The following is a 16,598-nucleotide window of genomic DNA, read 5'->3' as shown; positions in this document are numbered from 1 at the left end:
CTTCAGTAAGATTTCAACAGATGTAAATGGGCTCTTCTGCTAAAAGACTGATTTTGATTTATTGGAAAGATAACACCATGGCCCTTTTGAAAGATGGATAGAAGCTATGACTACTTTTGCAACATACAAACATAGATTGTATGGAATACATTTATAAAAAGCACAATGACTTTTTTTTTACTCGTAATTTTATACTCGTAATTTTATACTCGTTAGAATCATGGTACTACTTATATACCCAAATATTGCATTGTATCACAGTTTTAAGCACTTCTTTCTTTTCTTTTGACTTTTCACTCTACTGAAATTTTTCAATAAACTATATATTAACAAAAAGATTTGAACAGACTGACTTCTGCATAGGATTGTAGTTTACAAGACTGTTCAAAGGTTACCCTTACCCTCCCCCTCAAAGTTCCATGTTAAATATATGCCTTACTTAATATAAAACTAAGGTCTCAGAGTATTTAGGAATATCAAATAACCCTTTGAAATTATTACATTGGTCCATTGCCTTTTTTCAGTCATAAAACAAATGTTTACATGCTTTTCTGCTCTGTTTGAAAAAAGATTTATGTCTTATCTTCTGGATTACAAATAATTCATTGTTTGTTTCCCTCCACATTATCCTCAGGCACAGTGGACAACTGGAAAGCTGAACTGCCCATTCTGTGGGGCCCGTCTGGGGGGTTTTAATTTCGTCAATAGTACAAAATGCTCCTGTGGCCAATTTACAAACATCCATCTTTGCAAGAGGCGAACTGACTACCAAACAGTTAGTTCAGTTACATCAGCAATATCGCCACTGAAGCACTTGTCTCTTTGTAAAGTTCATTCCGACTTTAACAACGAAATATGGCAGACTGTGACAGGTGGATCTTTGGAAGACAGAAATCAAAGACTTCCATGTGTAGCCAAAAATAACAATGGCATTGGACGGTTAATGGAGGCACTTTGCCTAGAGGTAAGATCAACCAACTTTGAGATGAACAGTAAAAAAATACACTTCAAAGTGTCTAATCCAAAAACAAGTATTTCAGCTTCACTGGCTGTGAATGACAAATACACTGTAAAAGCTTTTCATAGAAAATCACAGAGTTTAGACATGAACTTCAGAGAGAAGCTTGTTTTGCTGCCTACTTTATATGGAACTTCCACCGCTAAGAGACCTGTTTTCTCCAGACAACATGAAGCACAGCCTTTTTACACAAAGGGTTGCTTACAATTAAAGTCCACCAGAACACATAATTTTTTTCATTTCCCACTTAAATCAGATGCTGGTGAGCTTCCAAACAGTTTTTCAGTTACTTCTTATGGTGCATTTGCACAAGAAGAGGCAGAGTTTAATCATGGTTTAAAAGCTTCCAAACAGTATCTTGAGAGCACTACTGTTGACCAGCAGCTGTTCCTGTCTTCATCAGAGAGCACTACAGAAGAAGATACTGTGCAGAAGCACATCACACCTCTTGGTCTTCTTCAGCCTTTCACAACTATTGATCAAAAATTGAGCAAGAGAAAAAGGAACCGACTGAACAGTTTGAGGAGAAAGAAGAGGTGGCCAGAGAGGTGGCCTCAGAAGCAGGTATGTACAATAAAATAGAGATTGTAATCATACCAAACGTTATCATGTTAGAGACAGCAGCCTCTAAGTGGGAGTAATGGCTGCAGCCATGATATATATATCAGTTCAGATATCTTACTAAGCTATAGTTAGCATCAGTCATGGTTTACAAACCTACTTCAAACTGTTCTTTTTGGGGGGTGCAGACAATTGCAAACCATGCTTTGTTGATTCATACATAACATCAAACCATAGTTCATTACCTATATTTCACACAATGTCTGAATGGACCCATTGGCTAAAGTACAAAAATATGTACAAACATTTCCTGTTCTTATGAAAAACACTAGTAGATTATACCAAAAATGTAGAAAAGAAACTATGTCTGTGTACATTTTAATTATTTTTTTCTCGCACCCAAAACTTGTATCAGTATAAAGAACAAGTCCTTCATCATGAGCATTCACTTAAATCCAAACAGAAAGGCTTTCAATAATCTCTTGTTTCTAATCAAAACAGACAGAAAGGCTTTCAATAATCTCTTGTTTCTAATCAAAATGTGATCTCCCTTCCTGTAATGTAGTTCTTCTACCTGACAAACTACAAATACAAGTTCTCTTCTATAAAAGGTGAAAAGACTGCTTATTCTATTCTTAAATTTTTGTGCTCATGTTTGAAAATAGCTCCTCTTCAGTTTTGTTTGCAGCTTTCTACTTCCTACAGTCAGTGTGAGGTTTTTCCTATAGCTAAGCCATATACACAAGTGAACATGTGCATTAAAATATTACAGGTTATTTGAGTCATGTGCACAACTGCATAAACATCATTTTGAGCTTTCACATTACATGACTACATAAAATTTCCCATTATGAAATTATCTATTGTTAATAATAATAATTTATTTATACCCTGCCATAGCTGTCAACTTTTCCCTTTTTTTAAGGGAAATCCTATTTGGAATAAGGGAATTTCTCTTTAAAAAAGGAACCGTTGACAGCTATGTACCCTGCCCATCTTACTGGGTTGTTCCAGCCACTTAGGGTGGCTTCCAACATATATAAAGATGTAATAAAACATCAAACATTAAAAAGCTTCCCTATACAGGGCTGCTATCATTGTTATCATTCATCATGTTATTTTCACCCTGTATGAATCCAAGAATTATGTTTATAAATATTTCCACATATTTTATAGTTAATACAATATATTAATATTGTTCTCTCAGACAATAGGGTGTATTTTCCTATATTGTGTTGTCAGAATGCACCCACGCACCAAAACATTACAGTTCAAGTTCATTAAAATTCTATATTTCTATTTTAATGTAATTCCACACAGCATAATGTATCATTCCACCGGAACTATAGTATTGTGTTTTTGCTGCTAATCTTCCTGTATAAGGGACTCCCCAGTAAGTATGCAATAATAGAAGTGTGGTTTTTTTAACAGCAGGGGGCACCAAATTTCCTCTAGCTACAAAACAATGGTAGCTAAACTTTTATGAACGAGCATTACATGGTATAGGATGGTGTATTTTGTTTGTAGAATGTTTTATAGATTAAAAACAGTAACACTGCTAACATCTGGTGATTATAGGTTTTAAGCATAATAGTGATACTTGTTGCCACTGCTGCAGCTCAGAGTCTGCCAACATTTCTGTAATAAGCTGGTTCTTGTGGCTGATTTTATTATATATCCATTCCAAAATTGCCTTTGTTAAAAGCTTGTGATAAATGGCTGCAATCTGTCTGCCAAAGAACTGTTCTTCTGCCTCATAAAAACTGGTACCATTTGAGTTTAAAATATTTTTAGTAAGAGCAAGAATAATTTTTGTAACAATTCATAAATTATTACTGGAAAAGAAACACTGTGAATGATAAAAAGCGAAAATATTTTCTTGAACTTTCTTTTTGTTTAAAAGTTGGGGAGAAAACAAATAAATGGACAACTGAATATGTGATATAGTTTTTTAAAATATTACTGTTACAGTACAAGGAGCTCTTCACACTGAATCTTTTTTTAAAATGACATTAATTCTTCCCAAACATTTGAATCATTGTCATAAAGCAAAATTATATGCAAGACATTAATTGTCACTTATCAAACAAGGGTTTTGTTTAGCTTGCAATATGATGGTGACTAGTATCCTGGTAATTAATCTAAGTTAATCAAAAGAAAATATAAGTAAAATGTCTATTTACTGAAACACTCATTGGTTTTGAGATATCAGTTTCATTTCTGTTTTTGCCATTGCCTTAGTTACTTGAAGAGGGTGCTTGAGAAGGCAGTAGTGGCCCAGTTTCAGGCATGTTTGGGGGAAAACTGATTACCTGGATCTATTTTAGTCTTGTTTGAAGCCCAGGCCTAATTCGAGGTGCTCCCAGTAACATTTAAAGCCCTAAATGACTTATGCGCCAAATATCTGAAATATTGGCTCCATCTTCATAGTTCTGCCTATGGAACTGATGGCCCAGAAGAGGACTTTCACTGTGGCAGCCCCTAAACTGTAGAACTTTCTCCCATCTAGCACTCTCATTGTATAGCTTTCACCATATGCTGAAGACATGCCTCTTTATACTGGTGTTGTGTTCTGGCTGGAACGGTCGTATTTATTTTAATAATTCAGAATTATATTATTGTACAATATTGTATTGTATACCACCCTGGGACATTCTAGTGAAAATAAACAAACAAACAAATAAGGGCACAGACATATTAGCATCTACCCTTCCCATTTGTTGAATGCTTTTTCTAATTCCAGACCATGGAAAGACTCTGTTGTGCATTTGTAATAACACAGGGGTGCCATGTCCAACACTGGCCTCTGTCCCTCTTTCCTTCTCTGATGCCCTCCCACAGCTCGTGCCTCCCAAAAGCTTGCACAGCTGTTTGCTGAAGCAGCCCCGGCTACAAGCTCCATAGGCAAATTGTGCCTGTGGGGCTGGTCAGAAGTGCTGGTTGCAAGCAAGCAAGCGGGCAAAGGAGCCCAGTCAGCCAGTCTGCCAGCCCTTGGGAATGGACAGACAAGTCCCAGGCCTCTGTTGGGTAGTGTGAGGTGGCTCCTCTCTTAGGGGAAGGGGGGCATCTCAGAAACCAGGGGCAACAGCAGCAGCTGCCCGGACAACTCCTAAAGAGAAGGGAATGGAGAGGAGGCTCATGGAACACTCCAAAAAGGGCAAGAGGCTGCCAGCTCTGCAGGCAAGGGGTAACATAACTGAGCTCCTGAGCCCATAGGGGTGCTGCAGAAAAAATGTAGTTGGTCAAGGGAGCAATGAACTCAAAAAGGCTGAAAACCGCTGCCCTAACACAAAATTATTGATCCAGCCCAGTCTTGCATTTGATCACTGGCATTTTAATTTTCTATAAACCACTATGAACTTGAAGGATATATATGTCAGTAACGTATTATTTACGTGTGAGGTTTCCTGATGAGAGAAGGAGGAGACTCAAGTATTGTAATTACTGTGGCCAATGTTTGAAATTTTTAAAAGGGATAAAAATGTATGTCCCAGCTTCCACACAGACTAGACCAGACTCTACTGTTTTCAGTTTACCTTCATGTGGAATGTGTTTTTTTTTAAAGAAATTAATGGTAGCTTTTTTGACCAAAGCAAATAAGTGATACAAATTATGGGTGATAGCCAACTAAATTATCCTAAGAGTACACTTATTAAAATGAGTGGTCTGAATTTCATTAATATCAAAGGATCTCTTCTAAGTATGACTAATCTTAGATAGAATAATAGAAATGCAGAGTTGGAACAGACCCTGAGGATCATCTCATCCAACCCCCTACAAGGCAGGAATCCTGCTCACAGTAGTCCCTGGGCGAACTTGAACCACCAACCTTCTAGTTAACAGCCAGACACACTGATTCATTGTGCCACTGTGTGTCCATATCACACTTTATTTTATGGGACAGAAGGTTCACAAACAATGGAATTATTCAGCAAAAATAATAATTTGGGGGTCACTGAAATAACTGTAAAGAAAAATTGAAGGAGTATATAATTTATAATGGATTAAGAGTTAATTTGAGGCTTCTTTTCACCTGGTCCTGTGAAGTCACCAAAAATTTCAGACTAAGTATATACAGTATAAATTCATTTATATTTGTAATACATACCAACTAGCCTGGATACACACAAGCTGACCACCTTTTTAGAATGGAAGGACTTTCTATTCCTACCTAAGATAGTTGGGACAGTATGAAGGTGTTTTTAAGGCTACTCAACAACCTTAGTGCTTGGCAGAGCACACCTCACCCCTCATTTCTCCTCTGTCTTCCAATTCTTTGGCCATTATTAGAAAACACGGGGCTTTTCCACTTGACCTATTTATTGAACATTCACCCTGATCTACTTGAACAAAGCTTACATGGAGGTTAGATTATATCCGGTCTTTGTTGAGCATGTATTCCAGTTTTTTTGTGGGGGTTAGTCATCCATCATTCATTCTGATTGTTTGCATTGTGTTCATCCCACAGTTTTCAAAGCATTTCATCATTACTTTCCAAAGAGCGCTTTAATCCGCTTTAATTGTGCAAACCTAAGTTTATTACAGAGGGACACAGGTGGCCCTGTGGGTTAAACCACAGAGCCTAGGGCTTCCCGATCAGAAGGTTGACGGTTCGAATCCCTGCGACAGGGTGAGCTCCCATTGCTCGGTCCCTGCTCCTGCCAATCTAGCAGTTCGAAAGCACCTCAAAGTGCAAGTAGATAAGTGGCGGGAAGGTAAATGGTGTTTCCATGTGCTGCTCTGGTTTGCCAGAAGAGGCTTAGTCATGCTGGCCACATGACCCGGAAGCTATATGCTGGCTCCCTCGGCCAATAAAGCGAGATGAGCGCCACAACCCCAAAGTCGGTCATGACTGGACCTAATGGTCAGGGGTCCCTTTACCTTTAAGTTTATTACAACATACAGTTGAATCCCTTCTGCAAAATAGTGTCAGTCTGGAGACACCCTCAATAGGCCACTGAGAAGTGGCACGTTGCCCATGGGGGGGGTGCAGATTGAAGACTTGTTTTAGTAGTCTATGGAACTTAGCCCCTATCTCAGAAACTAAGAAAGTGGGAGTACACATTGGCTGAGTCCATGGCAAAACAAAGGAGATTTGGAGAAGAGGACCAGATGTCCCACTTGGATTCCATATTGTTTTCTAATGTCTTGGTAGACAACATCTACATTCTTTGCAGTTTTCTGTGCAACAGGAGGTTAAATGTTAGTGAAAACTTGCATTAAAAATGTACTGCTGGAGCTATAGATTATGACTCAGAATCCTCCTCATGGGGCACTCCCACATTAATTTTTCCTTCAATTTCATTTCTTTTTCATTCCATTTTAAGTAGAATTAAGCTAGTATGGCATTTTCCACACCTTTGAGAATTTAATGTATTTATATCCACTGTAATTACATCCACACCAGTGGGTGGTGCACTGCGGCTATATCCTTATTCTGTATTTGCACACTCTCCTGTTTTTATAGACTTCCCACCCACTTCCTTTTTCACCTCACTGAGCATGTGCACAAGGAACAGCAGGATTTTTTTTCAGTTGTTTTTTTAATTGTCAGCCTCCAGGAAGAGCAGCTTGTTGTAGAATCATACTAAGTTCCTTTCTGCAGTTGTTTGCTTAGTTTGTGCTCCTTCAAAAAGCCTGGCATTTCTGCCATTAATGAGAGCAGTCATATTGACAACATCTGTCATTTGTGGCAGCCTACAATTTTGATTCCCTCTGCATCTAAGGAGAGGCAGGATACGCTTGTTACTTTTCACACCTATACAGTGGTACCTGGGGTTAAGAACTTAATTCTTTCCAGAGATCCGTTCTTAACCTGAAACACCACTTTAGCTAATGGGGCCTCCTGCTGCCGCCATGCCTCCGGAGCACGATTTCTGTTCTCTTCCTGAAGCAAAGTTCTTAACCCGAGGCACTATTTCTGGGTTAGCAGAGTCTGTAACATGAAGCATATGTAACCTAAACCGTCTGTAACCCAAGGTACCACTGTACTAGACTTCATCATTCTTACCTGCTTTTTTCCAGTTAGATAAAATCTGCATAATTTGAAGATGGAGGGAAATTGGGGCATGTTCAAATACAGCTAGGCATTGTGTGGATACACCCCTAAAAATGAATACTGCGATTATGAAATGAATGCTTGGTGTGGATGCACCAGGAAAAGTAAAAATTCACAAAGACAAGAGAGAGATGGAGAGCACAGGACTCCTGCACCTTTAATAACTGTTCAGAAATCCCCTCTTCTATACAACTATTAAAGGTGCAGGATCCCTCCCTTCTTTTTCATCGGACCATCTTACATTTATTTGCTGGTGTGCCCTAGGGTGTACTAAGTTGCAAAAGCCATCTACTGCTCCAAAAGGCTTCCAAACCAAAAACATACGGATGCAATCCAGAAGGCAACATTCATCATCAGTAGGCAATGGGATTGACATACCAGCTCAATTAATCTGTTAAAAAGGAACAAAAGAGAGTGGAGGCAGAGTAAGTGGCATTTATTATGCAAGAACACCAAATCAGATGCTGAGCGCTGCCTTCACTCGAAGAGCAATTTTCTCCTGGCCCTTGAGCAGGAGGGAGGTTTTGGAAAGTAAAGAGATAGCCAAGGAAATCAGCTGACATGGACAATGCCAGAGGTTTGCCTAAGGGTCTCCTCAGAATCACAGGGGAGGATGAGATGCAGCTGGCTCCGGATCCAATACAAGGTCACAAGAGAAGCAGCTGCAGCACACAGGCTGCCTCACCATCCATTGACATTTCGAGGGATCCTGAGATTCAACTCTCAGCTCCTAGGAATGAAAATAGATATTTGTTACATAAGTATGCTTACAAAATGTTGTTTATTCCAGATTTAGTCCCAAGAAACCTGAAATTAGAAGGGAGTTTTTGTGTGTCATTGCAGAAAATCTGTTGAAGCAGCAAAGCAAGTCAAACTGTTATGGGGGAAGTGTAATCATTGATTTTAGACTTGTGTCTCTTAAAATTCTGTACATGCATTTCCAGCACAATCCTCTATGTGTCTGCTAAAAAGTAGATCCCATTGAATACAATAGGGATTAAACCTTAAACTGAAATTCCAGATAGAAATTCCAGATAGATAGATAGATAGATAGATAGATAGATAGATAGATGATAGATACATAAATGCCTAGAAGTAAGTTCCATTGTATTCAATGGGACTTGCTTCTGACTAGACATGTATAGAAATGCACTGTCAGCCTATAATCCTGACACCTAGCAAGCAGTGACGAGGCTTCATAGAGTGCTGAATCCACAGACCTGGCACTTGTAGTGGCCAAAACAGGGGGGGGGGGCATCCAAAACTTCTCCAGCCCACTAGATTGGGTTTCAGTTTCTCTGGCAGATCTGTAGATACCGGGCTTAATAAATATAGCCTATTGCATCATTTTACCTCAACCTGGAATATAAAACTCTTTATCTGAGTTGAGTAGTTGTGAAATGAGCTTTATAATGGCTAAAGAATTATTACCTCACAGCAATCTGTTTCAGTTTCTCCCAATTTTTCATTTTACCAATTTTCAGTTCCCCCCCATTTCTGTATCAGTTTTTGATTTTTGTAAAAGTCCTCATGAAAATTCATCAGCGAGTCTCCTAATGCACATTTGCTTGTATGCAATTGTGCCTAATAGATTAATTTTAATATACATTTTTGCATGTTATTTTCACTAATTATGCATTTTTATGCACCATTTAGCCTGGTAAACTCATCTAAACCACTGAGCCTCTCAGGCTTGCTGATCAGAAAGTTGGCAGTTTGAATCCATGCAATGGGGTAAGCTCCCGTTGCTCTGTCCCAGCTTCTGCCAACATAGCAGAATGTGGTGTTGATATATGATAGAGGCCTCACTTGCTCTTTTAAAATAAGAGATTTGTCTAACATCTGTAATTATTGTCCTTCATTAACTTTATATTGCATGTTATTTTGTTTATTCAGAATTATTTTTCGACTCTCAAAAGCTGCTCCCATTTTTTCTATATATGTTTGTTTTCCTCTAAATGGTGGCTTATGGAAGCATGCAGCCCATGACAGTGTCTCTTATTAAAACGACAAGGGATGCACAATTAGTACATTTCCCCACCAAACAGTGATAGTGGGTTCTGCTGTACAGATAATTACAACGGTGCCATAATTGCAGTTACAGGAATTCATGCAACTGGAAGTAACACAGTTGGCAGGAAAGCAGTCCTGATTACTGCCATGCTGTTCCCAAATTCATTTTATGTTAAGCTTATTATCTCGCTTTGATTTCCTAGGACAAAAAGATTAAATTATTTGCTTCAAAGCAAGAAAATGTTTTTATTTCTTCTTCATTAGAAAGGGGGTTGGGAAATGTAATAAATTCTATGTAAGTTTTTTGAATAAGAATAATTTGATTTGAACAAGTTATATAAAGAATTTATAGGGTATTTTTTACAAATGTATTACACATTTGTTTCATTACATATTTTAAATAAAAAACAAGGAATTTACAAGTATTGTACTTTATGTTGTCACTATGCAACATTTTTGATGTGCTTTCTGCATCACAAAGGCATCAATCACATCTTCATCATCTATTGTAATCACTACTTCTACTTCAATATTCTTTGTGGCTAATGCGCTAAGTCATTCTTGTAACATTTGAGAATACAAATATGTTTTTATACTCAATTTTCTTTGGCTGTGCAATTGGTTGCTGCTGTGCAAAGAAAATTCTGAGTGGTATGTCCGTTTATGGGAAGACGTCTTGTAGTTTGTCTCTCATCATTGCACACATTTTCAAGATGCTTTTATGTCCTTCTGCCATACTTAATAAATAATTTCTGAAGTGGCTGCATTCATTAATGAATGATCCTGCCAAGTCATCCTGATAGTAATATTGCAAATCTTTTGTGTGTATCTGCGCTTCTAATTGTTCCATTTCTGGCATTTTAATAGGATCACAAACTTTGAAGTATTAAGGTTCTTACATGCTAACTTTGGTCTCTCCAGTTTTGAGATGAACCTATCAATTATCACATTTATATGTGTTAATTTTGAAGCTTTCATGTGCATTAAATTTTGTTTCAGTTTTATGTGATTCGTCACTCTGAAGTTTCTTTTTCTGCTGCTGTTTATTGGACATATCATTAGAGTTGCTCAAACCTGGCTTTTCCATAGCAGCTGGTTCAAAAAATTCAAACATATCACCAGCATCTTTCATATACAATGTCAATGAATTCTACAGCTCTGTCACAGTACTAATGTTGATGTCAGCAGATTGAAACTTCTTGCTATGTTGAATCAGTCCAAAATGTGTCCCACATTTGTGCCATTAGTGCTGTCTCCAAGGACTCCAGTTTATTAAATAATTCTGTACCTTTACTGCGAGTTAAGGGTTTCTCTTATTTATAGCAGATCATTATGTAATACTGCAATAATTTGGTTCCAGTTTTGATTAAGCTGTGACAAGCTTCATTTAAAGATGACTGAGTGCCAGACATTTTTTTTAGAGAAACATTTCTGGATATTGTCAAGTGTGATTCTAATACCTCCCACTGATGAGTAGATGATGAGAAAAATACATATAAGTTTTTGAAGCAGGCCAAGGAATCCAATACAGTGGTACCTCGGGTTACATATGCTTCAGGTTACATACGCTTCAGGTTATAGACTCCGCTAACACAGAAATATTACCTCAGGTTAAGAACTTTGCTTCAGGATGAGAACAGAAAGGAAGGCCCCATTAGCTAAAGTGGTGCTTCAGGTTAAAAACAGTTTCAGGTTAAGAACAGACCTCCGGAACGAATTAAGTACGTAACCAGATGTACCACTGTAGCTTATTTGCATTTTCAATAGCGTATGTGCATTCTGCTGCACATACCCCGATTAGGTTCAGTGAGTGAGCACGGCATTGCATGAAAACATTGAGCTTTTATTCTCACTAGAAGACCCTTGTACAATCCAGGCATTTTGCTTGCAGTGTTTTATGATTGCCCTCTACAGTATTCAATATTTATATGTCTTAAGTGTGCTAAAAACTGCATCAGCCAGCTGTTCTGATTTATGGCCAGGATTAGGGAGAAAACAAATAAAACACTCTACAGGCTGTTCATTTTTGTTCACATATCAAATTATCAAAGAAAGCTGGTCAACATGACTTATGTCAGACATTTATACTTATTTTTAAAATGCTTTGCAGAATATGTTTATTCTGTAATGTGATTCAAAACTTTATCTTCCATGTTGTTGATTACTTATCTATTTCAACTTAAGACCCTTGCCTGGGGTTCCATATTTTGATACGTGCTTTACTAAAATTAGATCAAATTCAGCTGTGACCATAATAAAGTTTCCATTATGAATAGATCCAAAGCGATTTGTGCTTCCTCTGAAAGACAGTCCTCAAAATGTTAAAGCTTTGACTGCAGCTACAACTCTTCTAAGAACACACCTCCAATACTTGACTTTTTCATCAATCTGCCCTTCTAATGCATCCACCCTTCCAATGACTGATCCTCACTGTTTCATAGCCAAAAGTTAGTTTTTATAGCCAAGAGAATTCTCATACTTATAAATTCGTGGGCATGTTTCTAGCCATTAAAACCTTCCTTACCTATATGAAATATGTCCCTCCAAGCAAAAGCCATTGGGGAACAAAAAAATTAAAAAAAACAATCTGAGCCTATTGACTTAAGAGTACATAAGCATTCCTCCTAGTCTTTTCTCCATTCAAGAGGTGTCCTTTAGATCAGGGTTTCCCAAGCTTGGGTCTCCAGCTGTTTTTGGATTACAATTCCCATCATCCCTAGCTAGCAGGACCAGTGGCCAGAGATGATGGGAACTGAAGTCCAAAAACAGATGGAGACCCAAACTTGGGAAACACTGCTTTAGATAAATGATAAAGACTGCCAGCACCAGAAGGCCTCTTAGATTGCAGAAAATCTTCTTTAAATTTTGTTCATATTCATTCTACATAATCTCACAGTTCTTCATTTATTCTCCATAGGGCTGGATCAATGGTCATTGACAAAAGTGACCATAATTTCTTATTTCACCACAATGAAGCGTATGCTCAATCTCACTGCAGTATTTGGAATCTGCAACAGAGTTATCAGAGCTAGTAGCGAGTTCAAGACTGTTTGTGCACTGAAATGGAATCAGAGTTTTCTTTTACTTTCCCCCAAGGTTGAGGTCAGTGCTTATATCACTCAACTTGTTTGCATTTTGTATTTGAAAACTGGTGCTCAGAATGCTGGAACTAACAATATTTTCACTATTAGGTTTCTGAGACTTATTTTCATTTACTTGTTTTATATACAGTATATAAAAAAAATTCAAGTTCAGAACATTTATCAATAACGTCACTTGCCTTAGATGCCTGCTTCTTTGCTTTTTCCTATATTCAACCTCTTCCGTTCATCTCATGATGATAATTTAATAACTACTAAAACCAAACTATTCCCAAAGTTAAGCAATATGTAGCACAATAAACATTCAGAAAACAATGTGATATAACCACCATCACAAATGAGCACAAGTCATCTCACACTAATACAATAATTCATAGAAGGTCCATGCCTACATTATGTACTGCACTGTGGGGCTACTACAAACACTTTAAGATGAGCTTCTCCAAGTTGTTCTGCAGTCAGACCAGGATCGATGTAATATGCTCAAACTGTCTTGCCCCAGTGAGTAACCTGGCTGCCAAATTCTGCACTAGCTGAAGTTTCCAACTGTCTTCATAGGCAGCCCAACGTATATGCTGACTCAAGCCTTTTCCAGATGACCTGTGTAGTGATTTTTTATTTATTTTTTGCATCCTGATATTTTTACACAGAGGTTATATGACATTGTATTGTTTTCCCTGCCTGCTTAAAACATTTTGTTTAGATAAGCCTAGCTACGCCCCTAGAAGTTACATCTCTTTTCAGTTGCTGCTGATTTTAATCATTGTTTGAATTTTTTTTAAATAAATGTTTTCAGTTGTTTTTAATAAGTAATGTGTTATATTTTTGTAAACTATGTATAGTAGAGGCTTTCTTACAATCAAGTAATTAATGCTCAATACACAGCAACTTCTGGTTTGTTTGTGTGGCAGTTATAGGACACCACCAATAGAAGGAATGGAAGATCCTTTACTTTACTAATGTACACAGGGCCAACAGTTAAGAATAAATGTCTGAAAGTTAATGTATGCTCATTATTTGTTAAGCTCTTTATATGAAGATAAATTTAACATTCAAAGCAACAGTACCAGCACAAATTCAAAATATAAATTCCTCTAGATTACATAGCAGCTATTGCTTGCTGGTGGTGTTTTATTCCAAACCAGAAATCTTGTTATTTCTTATGAGCTTTTGTTGGAAAACAGGAATTAAATTTACATTTTGAAATCATACTCTCTCTTTTTTAGAGTTATAAGGGTGCTTTTTCACCTTGAGTTGAGTTAAAAGCTGTTGTATTGATTGCAGTGGTTGGAAACCATCTGTTAAATTTTTAATTTAGCTTTATTTGGCAGGTATGAGTTTTCAATTGATCTCTTGAAAGGCTACGCACATTCTGTCATTGAGCTGCTATCTTCATTTTAAAGATACAATAGCTTGAATTAATATTTTATGTAGTATCTGCATAAATGAATATTGACTAAAAGTATAATTTCAAACTACAACTGCTTACTTGCAAAATAAGGGTTACATGAAAAGCACATATTTCATTAGAGTTGACATTAAATCCTGTGTTTGGGATAATTATTTGAATGGTAACAGATCAGTTATTTACACCTCTCACCTTTCTGAAGCATGAGACAGTTTCTCTAAACAAGCAGCAGGATGAGGCTGCAAACGTTTGAGGTGCTAGACAGAAGCTTCAAACCACAGGTGAGGATGCCCTACTCCCTGTGCATAAAAAAGCATCACACATTATGGCTGCTTTGCTGGATTAATCTTTTTTATGTGGAAATAGTCTTTAAAGAAGACTATTTTTAAAAAATCTCTTGTAGTCTGAATAGGTGTATTCTAGTCTATCACTTTAGCTGCACATTCTGATCTATATATGCAGGAAATGAAGCTGAAGTGAGATGTGAGAGTCCGGAGGTAGAAGAATGGACCACTTCAGGTTACATGTGAAAAAGTTTTATGCTTGCATGTGCAAAAAAACTCCCTGCAAGTATAAAACTAGCATAGCAGGGCTGATGTCCTAGTTTTTAACTAGCAGGGACAGATTTTTTAAAATTGGGCACATTCAGAATGGCATCCTGCACCTGCACCCTGAAGCAGTGCCATCCATTCCACCACATCATTCTGCTGTGTGTGTATTCAAGTCTAAACTGGATAAATGCCAAATCAAAGTCATTCTCATTTCAGTTTTTATGTAATTAATGGTACCATTCCTCCAGGCAAAATCTGCAAATTTTAATTTGCAAAAAGATGCCAAGTGGTGTTGCTCAGCTTTAAGAGCTGTCTAAAAATGTAGTTCCTATTTTATAACAGAGTACACTGGATGATAAGTAGCGTTGTACGGTAGGAGAGAATGGCTGCTTCTTGAAAACACAGACATTTTGGACTTAGAAGGTTTCAACAATGTATTTGGGTGGCATGCATATCTGTGGTATGATAAGGTCAAAGCACATAAAGCATTTAAAAACCATATTGTCAGGAAAGCATTGTTTAATGTCTGGACAAGATGTAAAGACCTACTTGAAAATAAAACCCCAAGGTGGTTGTCACCGATGGCTCAGAAAAAGCTCAATATGGAGGCCAAATGGCCGAAATGTTGGGAAATTTTGGAACAAGAGGGAGATAAATTGAAATTGCAGAGCTTTGAAAAACTAAAAGACAAAGTGCGAGATTGGCTTCATTATTATCAAATAATGGAGGCATACAATTTGGACAAGAAAATTGGCTTCCAGGTGGAAAAATCAAAATTGGAAACAGAACTGTTAGATCCCAAAACTAAGAGTCTGTCAAGAATGTATAACTTGCTGTTGAAATGGAACACTCAGGATGAAATGGTGAAATCTGCTATGATTAAATGGGCACAAGATGTTGGACATAACATTATGTTGGCTGACTGGGAACAGTTATGGACCACAGGTATGAAGTTTACGGCATGTAATGCCCTAAGAGAGAATATTATGAAAATGATATACAGGCGGTACATGACACCAGTCAAGCTTGCAAAAATATATCATTTGCCTGATAATAAATGCTGGAAATGTAAAGAGACTGAAGGTACATTCTTTCACCTTTGGTGGACGTGCCCAAGGATTAAGGCTTTCTGGGAGATGATCTATAATGAAATGAAAAAGGTATTTAAATATACCTTTCTGAAGAAACCAGAGGCCTTTCTCCTGGGCATGGTCGGCCAATTGGTGCCAAAGAGGGACAGAACCTTTTTTATGTATGCTACAGCAGCAGCAGGAATACTCATCGCAAAGTATTGGAAGACACAAGATTTACCCACCAAGGAAGAATGGCAGATGAAGGTAATGGACTATATGGAACTGGCGGAAATGACTGGCAGAATCCGAGACCAGGGAGAAGAATCGGTAGAAGAAGGCTGGAAGAAATTTAAAGACTATTTACAGAAACATTGTAAAATTAAGGAATGTTAGAAGGATGCTGGAATGAAGTTATGTGGTTTTAGAAGTAATGCTATAAAGGAGAATGTAAAAATGGGTTGTCAACAGGTGAGAATGTAAAGGTACAATATATTATGATAAATGACTAAGATAAAAACAAAGATGGAAAGGATTTGCTGAATTAACTAATTGAACTAGGATACAAAAAAGGGAGGTGTGAGGAGGTCAAGGAAACAAGTAAATGAAAGATAAGTTATGGAAAAAATGATTTGTTTTTAAATGTTTTTATTTTTCAGTTTTTTGTAATTTTTTGTTTTATTATTTTTTTCTTACTTTTGTAACTTTTTGAAACTTTAATAAATATTACTTTTTTTAAAAAATTGGAATGCAGGAGTTCACAGCCATGCCCCCCAAAAAAGCCCCAAAAGCCAGACAGCTTTGTTGATTCATTTTTG

General features: G+C 37.3%; 1 protein-coding gene across 5 annotated transcripts in view; it reads left to right on the top strand.

Moving 5' to 3' along the window:
* Positions 1–16,598, top strand: part of RNF180 (ring finger protein 180) — a 49,542-nt gene that overhangs the window by 10,064 nt on the left and 22,880 nt on the right. For all 5 annotated transcript variants that reach the window (XM_083703554.1, XM_083703552.1, XM_083703553.1 and 2 more), the window contains one exon: positions 635–1,582. In XM_083703554.1, coding sequence (XP_083559680.1) covers positions 635–1,582 — 948 coding nt within the window. The remainder of the gene's footprint in view (positions 1–634; positions 1,583–16,598) is intronic.

This window comes from Podarcis gaigeae (genome assembly GCF_964106915.1).
Source record: "Podarcis gaigeae genome assembly, chromosome: 11".
Taxonomy (NCBI): Eukaryota; Metazoa; Chordata; class Lepidosauria; order Squamata; family Lacertidae; genus Podarcis; species Podarcis gaigeae.
Note: the sequence above shows the minus strand (reverse complement) of the source record. Positions and strands in the feature narration are given on the sequence as shown.